General features: G+C 35.6%; 2 protein-coding genes across 2 annotated transcripts; both read left to right on the forward strand.

Moving 5' to 3' along the window:
* Positions 1 to 2,244: 2,244 nt before the first annotated feature.
* On the forward strand, positions 2,245 to 3,106 carry LOC111376051 (WEB family protein At4g27595, chloroplastic-like). Its single transcript, XM_022998977.1, has 2 exons — positions 2,245 to 2,402; positions 2,655 to 3,106. Exons 1-2 carry the CDS (start codon positions 2,386 to 2,388, stop codon positions 2,866 to 2,868), a joined length of 231 nt encoding a protein of 76 aa, XP_022854745.1. The 5' UTR covers positions 2,245 to 2,385; the 3' UTR covers positions 2,869 to 3,106.
* Positions 3,107 to 5,635: 2,529 nt separating this feature from the next.
* LOC111376058 lies at positions 5,636 to 8,096 on the forward strand. The gene is made up of 5 exons (XM_022998985.1): positions 5,636 to 5,833; positions 5,954 to 6,076; positions 6,482 to 6,661; positions 7,385 to 7,665; positions 7,745 to 8,096. Exons 1-5 carry the CDS (start codon positions 5,636 to 5,638, stop codon positions 8,094 to 8,096), a joined length of 1,134 nt encoding a protein of 377 aa, XP_022854753.1.
* The last annotated feature ends 2,326 nt before the right edge of the window (positions 8,097 to 10,422 follow it).

Below are 10,422 nucleotides of genomic sequence, written 5' to 3' on the forward strand. Positions count from 1 at the left end.
TGATATGAAACGGTTTTATAAGTTCAATTCCAAAAACACATACACTCACATGTTGCAACAGCTTCCAATGTAACTGAATGATATTAAAATGAAACTTAAGATTTACCAATTAAACAATTTTAAATTTGCCTTTAATTGGAAGGCATGAATGAAACATTTTTTTTTTTTAAACTTTTCATTCCAATTTATTCAAATTTCTAACATGTGTGAGATTTATACATGGAACTATATATACACAAAAGTATAGCATGTAACCTATATGTTTCATTTCAATATATATATACTAAAAACTTTTAAAATGCCAAAGATTATGAAATGCCAAAAGACTTTGCATTTATTCCTCACATAAAATACATTGAAATGAAACCTAAACAATTTTTCTCTTAAATGTTCAATGAAGGGCTGCCAACATTTTGTTTTTCAAATGCCAATTGGATTTTACATTTCATTTCTTCCAAGTCACTTATACTCTCCATTTATACATATACATGAAATTGTTTTGCCCCTTTTTCCATAGCTTAAGGCACTTTGAATTTGAATTTTTTCTAAGGAGGAGGCAAAGAGTACGCTGGATTTTATTTCATATTGAACGTAAAAGGATATTCAAATTATAAGCATTAAGGCAGGGGTGCTTCCGGCACTTTTGTAAGTGGTATAAGAAGTATTTGTTTTCTTTTTGCATCAAACATATTATTGTGTCACTCATGAAGTAGGCACCGTTTGGTGGCTCAAATAAGAGAAAGAGATTGAAGGTGACACTATTATTGTGTTGATCATGAAGGAGGCACCATTTGGTGGTTCAAATAAGAGAAAGAAATTGACGGTGACACGAATAATCAAAGTTTACATTTCTGAAAACATATGTGTATTTTATCATTTACTCTAGCATCTTCCTACTGAGTATTATTTGTAGTACTCACGCCCACTATAATCTCACGGGTTGATTTGAGGCATGGCGACGATTTGGCATAACGGCAATTGCTCGGCAATCTGAAAAGCTTTCAACTTTCTAGTAAAATTTCCAATTTATGTAAATGTAGTATGATAATTAGACGGCACTTTTAAAAAAAATTTAAACATTTGTTTCGTTCAATTTTATATGCTACTCATGTCAACCATAATTTAGAAAACGTTGGAATGACTATGACCAAAGTTTATTTACACTGCTGATTATAATTTCAGATTCTGTCTTCCATTTGAAAATGGTATAATTTGGGCTATGTTGCATATTTTAGAGTGAAATTAGTGACATTTGAAGGATGTGAGTCTTCTAATAGTATGCTTTGGAATTACCTTAAAATATTAATTAGAGAAAAAGTTATGCCTGTTTTGGTAAACTGCATTGTTTTGAATCTGTGTTTGCTGTACAGCATATTCGAGCACTATGTTAGTGTGTCAAAACATTATCATCAAGCCCAAAAATTTTTATATGCAGTACATATATGAATGCTTTAGTCCTTGTAAGAATTTCATAATTTTTGATTGACATTTTCTAGGCCAAATATATTTTTCTTCCACTGTTGTTCAATTCGTAGTTGTTGAATTGTCTCCAATTGTTTTCCAAAACCAAATTTCGATACAATTGCCTGAGTTTATATGAATAACTACATCCCATTATATTTTTATATGTTTCAAATTCAAAAAAAAAAAAAAAACTTTCTAATTTACAAATTATGTTTGGGTTAACATCAAAGACGTCGAACTAAAGAAAGATCGACTATTTTTAGTGCTTCGGGTTCCAAGAATTTGGGATGTTACAACTTGGTATCAGAGCATGGTTTTGTTTCCTGTAGACTTGCATTAGAAACCATTTCTTTGATGACGTTGATCAAAATTTTTTTCTAATGAGGATCCTGAGCACTGTACCTTCATAGCTGCTCCATGCGAATTTCGAGGTAAAGAAAGTTTCATAAATGTGATTGCATCTATGTGATGATTATGAGAAAGTTTATTTGAGATGCAATATTTGAAATGTATGTATGAATATCAACGTATGTTGGAGTCTGAACACTTTTGTGGATAATCATTTCGTACCAAGTATTTTTGAGAATGTGGTGAGATTAAATGTTTGTTTAAGTCCTTGAGAATTAACTAAAATCTATTAGACACCCACTCATTGGATTTTGAATAATTGGTATGACTCATATGGTAAGGATTAAGAAAACTTGTAGGAAGACAAGCAGGGCCGGTCCTGAGGCGAGGCGGTTGAGGCCTGCGCCTCAGGCCCAAGACCCAAGGGGGCCTCATTTCCATGGCCCCTCTATTTTTTTTTTTCAATCGAAGGAAGAAACCCCAAGGGGCCTCATTTTCATCGCCTCTCACCTCTCTGCTCCACCGGACCGGCGACGGCACTGCGGCACTCATCTTCCAACTTTCTCTCCAACCATGTCTACCAAATCCAGGTAAGTGAATCTCATCTCAGGTTTTCTTGGGCTTTTTTTGTTTTGTCCTTTTGGCCTTTTTTCTTGTTGATGGGCTTCGAATTTTTATAGTTTTATGCCTTAATTTTTTATTTTTTTATGTTATTTCACTCAATCCCTAACTTTTCAGTAGCAGTTTCGTAATATATCACTGCACTAGAGGTTTTCGTAGATATGATCTATGGGCTTTGATTTATTTTGGGCAGACTAATTATGATTTTCTCATTTTCATAGGTCTTCTTTATCTGAGACTCCCAACGAAAAGGTATCACCGGCTACTCCTCGGGAGAGCAAGCCCGGCAGGGGGATTTCTAAATTTGAAGTTGATTCACCCTCTCCACTACAGCTAAGTTCTTGCTTTTCATTTGATCGGTCTCCTAGATCTGTTCCTTCAAAGCCTACATTGGACCGACGATCTCCCAAGTTCACTACGGCACCTGAATCCTGATGTAAGTTTCTGGTATTTCTTTTGTAACTTAGAATTGTATTTTCAAATTTCTTATATGGTTTCAGTAGTTGGTGATAAGAAGGAAGAATTCAGTGTGTTGGTAGAAAAATTGATTATTAGATAAGAGAAAAGGTGTTAGATTATGCAATTTTTAATCATCAATGAGCTAAGTCTGTGAAGCATACGCTGCAACCCTAAGGAAGGTTAGGTCATTGGCATTTCATTGAGCAATAAATTGGCATTTCATTAGGTCATTGTATGTTTTTATTGGTGTTTGATGTTAAATTTTTATTTCAAGCTTGTGAGTTGTGATGGTGGAATTTTCAAGGTGCGCATTGTGTGATTCCATAATTTTAGTGGAAATTCTACGTCTCAGGTAAGTAATGACTTGCTCTAACTTGCCATTGAATATATTGTAGCCTGGTTAGCTTATATGATTGTTGTTTTACTTCTAAGTTTTAAGTTAGCAATAGGTTATATGATACACCGTTTTTGATTTTGGGGGGCTAATTTATGAAGCTTGCCTCGGGCCTCGAAAACCACAGGACCGGCTCTGAAGACAAGTTCATCGATACCTCATTGATGTGAGATCTTAAGGCAATATGAAGAGTATCGGTGGAATCCAATGCTCAACATGGGCCAACACATTTGATAGATGTTAGTAAGATGGAGTGAAGTGAGATGACTAGGCTATGTGATCATTGGTCGTCGAGCCACATGCCTCCTTATTGAGACCTTGCCAGAAGAGTGGCTAGAGGTGGTCAAATCGATTTATAATTATTTGTGGGAGGTTATTGTGCCTACCTTTCATCGAGAGATTAATTATGAGGCCTTCTACGCAGAGCTAATTGAGTGGTGGGAGCTGGCCCGACTTGAGATCCTCGAAGACAATACTGTACCTACTGAGATGCACATTCGTGAAGATGCACTCCACCTATTTCAGACGATGAGCTTTAGTTTTTTAACAAACCTAGGATTCATAGAGGCTGAATTAATGATTATGATGGCAATGATGAATAAGTGAATTTTAGTAGTTTTTATCCAGATTTAATTGTTGATGTTTAGTAGGATTTCGTTTATCCTATGGAATAGTGCCGGACGATCTTTTACTACTTTTTTTTGTCTCTTGAAGGATTTGAATGAGACAATGATAGGGATGTTGAGCCATGAATCTTTTTCCTATGTTGCACAAATATCGCCGACTCCTTTAAATGAGATTGCAATTATTCTGGCGTATAGGAATATGGCATGAGCGAGGACAATTAGGGAGTTTAGGTGGGAGATTGATGAGTGAAATGGGCCTTGGCTGCTCAAGTTACACCTCTAGTACCTCAAGCTATTCAGGTTACATCTCCAGCACCTACTTCACTAGCAACACAAGCTCCGTTGGTACCTCCAATGTACTCGACTGCAGCACCTATTCCGACAGTAGAACAATTTCGTAGACACTGACCACCTACCTTTGACGGTGGAAAGGGCCCTCTAGCAGTTGATGAGTGGTTGCATACTATCGTGAAGATTTTTAGACACATCTCTTCCCCAAAAAATCAAAATGTATTATGTGCAGAGTTTATGCTAATCAGGAGAGCAGGCCATTGGTAGGAATCTGCATCACACTCTCGCACCAAGGAGGAATAATGTAAACTTGGGATCAGTTCAAGATGGAGCTAATAGAAAAGTTTTTCCCACAAGCTATGTGAGACCACAAGTAGATGAAATTCTTAAGACTGGTACAAGGAGATATGGAACTTTTTGAGTATGAGAGTAAATTCAAGGAATTGTCCTGATATGGCACGCATCTTGTAAGTACCGAGCTCATGAAGGCAAAACGTTCGAGAGTGGCCTGCGCCCAGAGACTTAGGTACATTGTAAGTTCCCATGATCTCACCACTTTTCAAGCGGTGGTAAAGAAAGCTCAAATAGTGACCTACTCGGGTGTGAAGTTGGTAAATCATTGATAGTGTAAAGACTTCGATAAAAGGAAGTGGCAGGACAAAAATGAGAATATGGGACAGTTTAAGAAGCAGGTGCATGCAGGTCAGTCATGCAATCCTGTATCCCCATGTCCTAAGTGCCTTTCACAAAGGAGAATATCTGTATGGAAAGTATGTCTGCTATAAGTTTGGTCAACCCAGCCATTTTGCTTCTTCGTGCCCATCAATTAAGAAACCCGAATAATAGAAAAAAATGAAAAGCAAGGGTGTTTGCTTTGACTTACGATGAGGTTGCCAAAAATTAGATGTGATTGCAGGTATTTTATCCATCACTAATATTCCTGTTTATGTCCTGATTAATTCCGGTGCGACACATATGTTCATATCTACTGCATGCCTAGTTAAGATTAATGCTTCATGTCAGAAAAAATGATAGTATACTAGAGGTAAGTATGCCATCAGGGGAAACTATTGATACTGATAGGATAACAAAGGGGAACAGATAAATTTTGTGGATTGACTTTAAAGGCCGACTTGTATATTATAAAGATGTAAGATTTTGATATTATTTTAGGCATGGATTGGTTGGATGAGAATCGAGCCATGATAGTATGTTTTGAGAAAGAGGCAATTTTTTGAAGATCGGGAGAAAAGGAGTTCAGATTTTATGGATCGAGGAATAAGGCACTTCCTCATATTATCTCAGCTTTAAAAGCAGAGAGCATGTTGATGAGAAAGGCCAACTGTCTAAGATATCTTGTCAGTCTCACTAGCACCTCCACTAAAGCTAAAGTATATTAGATGAAGTGCCAATAGTACAAGAGTATGCTAACATGTTTCCCGAAGATCTACCAGGTACTCTGCTCGATAGACAAATGCAGTTCATGATAGATCTGATACTTGGAGCTACTCCTGTGTCTAAAGCCCCATACCAAATAGCACCAAAGAAATTACAAGAGTTGAAGATGCAGCTTGAAGAACTTCTAGACAAAGGGTTCATTAAACCAAGTGTATCTCCATGGGGAGCTCCGGTACTCTTTGTAAAGAAGTAAGATGGTACTACGACGATGTGCATCAACTACTGTGAACTAAATAAGTTGGCGATTAAGAATAAGTATCCCCTTCCTAAGATTGAGGATCTATTTGCTCAGTTAAAGGTCACCTCCGTGCTCTCAACAATTGATCTAAGGTCAGGCTATCATCAGTTGAAGATTAAGTGGGTTGACATACCAAAGACGGCGTTTAGGACCCGATATGGGCATTATGAGTTTACAGTGATGCCCTTTGCTTGACGAATGCCCATACAGTGTTTATGAACTTAATGAATAGATGTTCTGTTGGTATTTGGACATGCCTGTCATCGTATTTATTGATGACATATTGATATAACTGAGATATTATCATCAACATGAAGAACATCTGAGGATAGTTTTAGAAACACTGCATGAGGAAAAGTTATATGCCAAATTCAAGAAATGTAAATCTTGGATAGATTGAGTCAGATTTCTAGGCCATACTGTCTCAGCACGAGGAATTGAATTGGATCAATCCAAAGTTGAGGCCATAACCAATTGGTCGAAACCTGTAAATTTTGGAGAAGTGTGGAGTTTTCTAGGGTTGTTGGCTATTATCGGCGATTTACAGAATGATTCTCCAAGATTAAAGGTCTTATGACACAGTTCACTCATAAGGGTACTAAGATCGTATGGTTGGAGAAATATGAACAAAGTTTTCAAGAGTTAAAGGACAGGCTCGTATCTGCACCGGTTTTAACTATTCCCGATGGTTCAGAAGGTTTTGTGATTCACAGTGATGCATTCAAGCTTGGTTTAGGATGTGTTTTGATGCAACATGGGAAAGTGATAGCTTATGCTTCGAGGTAGTTGAAGCAATATGAACAAAATTACCTCACACATGATCTGGAACTAGTAGCGATAGTGCACGCCTTGAAGATTTGGCGCCACTACCAATATGGGAGCAAGTGTGAGATCTGGACCAATCATAAGAGTCTCAAATACTTCTTCACTTAGAAGAAATTGAATATGAGACAGTGAGGGTGGTTAGAATTAGTGAAAGATTACGACTACAATATCCCGTACCATCCGGGTCAAGCTAATGTAGTTATTGATGCGCTAAGTAGAAAGAACATGAGATAGTTGTCAGCACTATGTACAAGACATGATTATTTAATAAGAGATTTTGAAAACTTGAGAAATGAAGTATTAACGTCACCAGTAAGGACATCGGCTAAATTAGCAAGTTTTATTGTGAAACTGACACTCCGGGACAGAAAGTAGCTGCTCAGAAAAATGATCCGTTTTTGGAAAAGATCAAGTGATGTGGGAACTGAGAAGAGAAAAGGATTTGAAACAGCCAAAGACAAAGCCTTGATGTTTTAAGGGTCAATTGTGCCTATCGAAGGATGAAGTGTTAAGGAATGAGATTATGACTGAACTCACTAAGATCCTTAGGCCGTACACCCTGGTGGAACCAAAATGTATCGAGATTTGCGTGACAGATGTTGGTGGAGAAATATGAAGGGAAATATAGCTTTGTTTGTATCCAAATGTATGGCTTGTTAGCAAGTGAAGGCTGAACATCAGAAGCCGTCAAGGCTGTTGAACCCTATGGACATACCCGAATGGAAATGGGAAAAGATTGCAATGGATTTTGTCATTGGTTTTCCTAGATCAATGAGTGATCATGATGCAATTTGGATGATTGTAGATCAATTGACAAGATCTGCTCATTTTCTGCCAGTCCGAACAACCTATAGCTTAGAACAATTCGCACAGGTTTATATCAGAGAGATTATGGGGCTTCATGGTGTTCCAATTTCTATCATATCTGACAAAGACCCAAGGTTTACTTCGAAGTTTTTGATAAGCCTTCAGAAAGCTATGGGTACCAAGTTAACATTTAGTACTGCATGCCATCTTCAGACTGACGACTTTCAAGATTGGAGAGGAAGTATTTCTCAAAGTGGCACCAATGAAGGGAATACTACGATTTGGAAAGAAAGGGAAGCTAAGCCCTAGATTTATCGGTCCATTTGAGATTCTTGAAAAGATTGGGAATGTGGCATATCAATTAGCATTGCCACCCGAGCTTTCAGCAGTGCACAACGTATTTCACATTTCTATGTTGAGAAAGTATATTTTAGATCCTAACCATGTTGTGAATATTCGATCATTGGATGTCCAGAGTAATATGACGTATGAAGAAGCTCCTGCAGTGATTCTGGAGAGAAAAACCTTGTTTGAGAAATCAAAGGGTTTCATTAGTCAAAGTTGAGTGGGATAAACATAGTAAGGATGAGGATACTTGGGAAAGGGAAGAAGACGTTCTAGCCAAGTATCCTAACTTCCTTAAACAAGTAAGTTAAATTTCGAGGACGAAATTATTTTAAGTGGGGGAGAGTTAAGTGACCAAAATTTAAAAAAAAAAAAAAAACCTTCATAATTGATTGAATATTCAAAGCACTAATCAAACACGTCTGAAAACTTGGTAGAATAGTCAAGACATTTAACAACAAAATTAAATGCATGAAATGAAACATCAAATTATTATATTAATTGTTTAATTATATGAAACAATTTTATAAGTTAAATTCCAAAAACACACACGCACATTGCAACAGCTTCCAATGTAACCGAATGATGTTAAAATGAAACTTAAAATTTACCAATTAAACAATTTTAAATTTGCCTTTAACTGGATGGCATGAATGAAACATTTTTTTTTTAAAAAACTTTTCATTCCAATTTATTCAAATTTCTAACATGTGTGAGATTTATACATGGAATTATATAAACACAAAAGTATACCACGTTACCTATATGTTTCATTTCAATATATATACACTAAAAACTTTTAAAATGCCAAAAAACTTTGCATTTATTCCTCACATAAAATACATTGAAATGAAACCTAAACAATTATTCTCTTAAATGTTCAATGAAGGGCTGCCAACATTTTGTTTTTCAAAGGCCAAGGGATTTTACATTTCATTTCTTTCAAGTCATTTATGGGTCTCCATTTACATATACATAATTTTTCTTTTTTTTTTTGGTCCTTTTTGCCATAGCTTAAGGCACTTTGAATCTGAAATTTTTCTAAAGAGGAGGCAATGAGTACGTTGGATTTTATTTCATATTGAATGCAAAAAGGATATTCAAATTACAAGCATTAAGGTAGGGGTGTTCTTGGCACTTTTGTAAGTGGTATAAGAAGTATTTGTTTTCGTTTTGCACCAAACATATTATTGTGTCACTCATAAAGGAGGCATCATTTGGTGGCTCAAATAAGAGAAAGAGATTGAAGGTGACACTATTATTGTGTTGCTCATGAAGGAGGCACCGTTTGGTGGTTCAAATAAGAGAAATAAATTGACGGTGACACGAATAAATCAAAGTTTGCATTTCTGAAAACATATATGCATTTGATCATTTTATCATGTTATTTGTAGTAATCACACCCACTATAATCTCACAGGTTGATTTGAGGCATGGCGGCGGTTTGGCATAGCGGCAAGTGCTCGGCAATCTGAAAAGCTTTCAACTTTCTAGTAAAATTTTAATTTATGAAAACGTACTATGAATAATTTGAGAGCACTTTTAAAAATATTTAAACATCTATTTCGTTCAGTTTTATATGCTACTCATGTCAACCACAATTTAGAAACGTTGGAATGACTATGACCGAAGTTTATATACTGTTGATTATAATTTCAGATTTTGTCTTCCATTTGAAAATTGTATAATTTGGGCTAACTTGCATATTTTAGTGTGAAATTAGTGGTGTTTGAAAGGTCTATGAATCTTCTAAAAAAATTGGAATTACCTTAAAATATTAGCTAGAGAAAAAGTTATGCCCGTTTTGGTAAATTGCGTCGTTTTGAATTCGAGTTTCCTTTGCAGCATATTCGAGCACTATGTTAGTGCATCAAACATTATCATCAAGCGCCAAAATTTTTATATGAGGTACATATATGAATGCTTTAGTCCCTATAAAAACTTCATAATTTTTGATAGATATTTGTTAGGCCAAATATATTTTTCTTCCGCTGTTGTTCAATCCATAGTTGCTGAGTTGCCTCCAATTGCTTTCCAAAACCAAATTTTGCCATAATTGCCTATGTTTATATGAATAGTTACCTCCCATTATATTTTTATATGTTTCAAAATCCAAAAAAAAAACGAAGAAAACTTTCTAATTTACAAATTATTTTGGGTTAACATCAAGAGGTCAAACTAAAGAAAGATCGACTATTAAATTGGCAGCAAAAATCTCAATTTAAGATTAATCACTCAAATAATGTGTTGTTCTTTGCACAATGAACGTTCCTATCAAACAATCCAAACTCGTAAAAAACCAGATAATAATGATAAAATCGAGTATGAATGAAGCTAGATAAAAATGATAAAATTAAAAAGCTTATTAACATATTACTTGTAAAACAACTAGATAAAACATAAATACTACAAAAATAATAACACAAATACCCTTAAACTAACTCAAAATATAAAAAGCTAAAACTGAATCTTGAACAATGGAATTTGACCCTTAAAGTTAGACAACACCATTTGACAAGTGTGAAGATTTGAAAAATGCTTCTGAT

Source organism: Olea europaea, unplaced genomic scaffold, assembly GCF_002742605.1.
Source record: "Olea europaea var. sylvestris unplaced genomic scaffold, O_europaea_v1 scaffold1440, whole genome shotgun sequence".
In the NCBI taxonomy this organism is placed as follows: Eukaryota; Viridiplantae; Streptophyta; class Magnoliopsida; order Lamiales; family Oleaceae; genus Olea; species Olea europaea.

Excerpts from the sequence above, each read along its gene's own strand:
- LOC111376058 (XM_022998985.1), top strand. The coding sequence starts at position 5,636 with ATGTTTCCCGAAGATCTACCAGGTACTCTGCTCGATAGACAAATGCAG. Across the intron at positions 6,077-6,481 it reads ATGGGCATTATGAGTTTACA|TTCACTCATAAGGGTACTAA; the intron begins GTGATGCCCTTT and ends CTTATGACACAG. Across the intron at positions 6,662-7,384 it reads TTTTGATGCAACATGGGAAA|CAAGTGAAGGCTGAACATCA; the intron begins GTGATAGCTTAT and ends ATGGCTTGTTAG.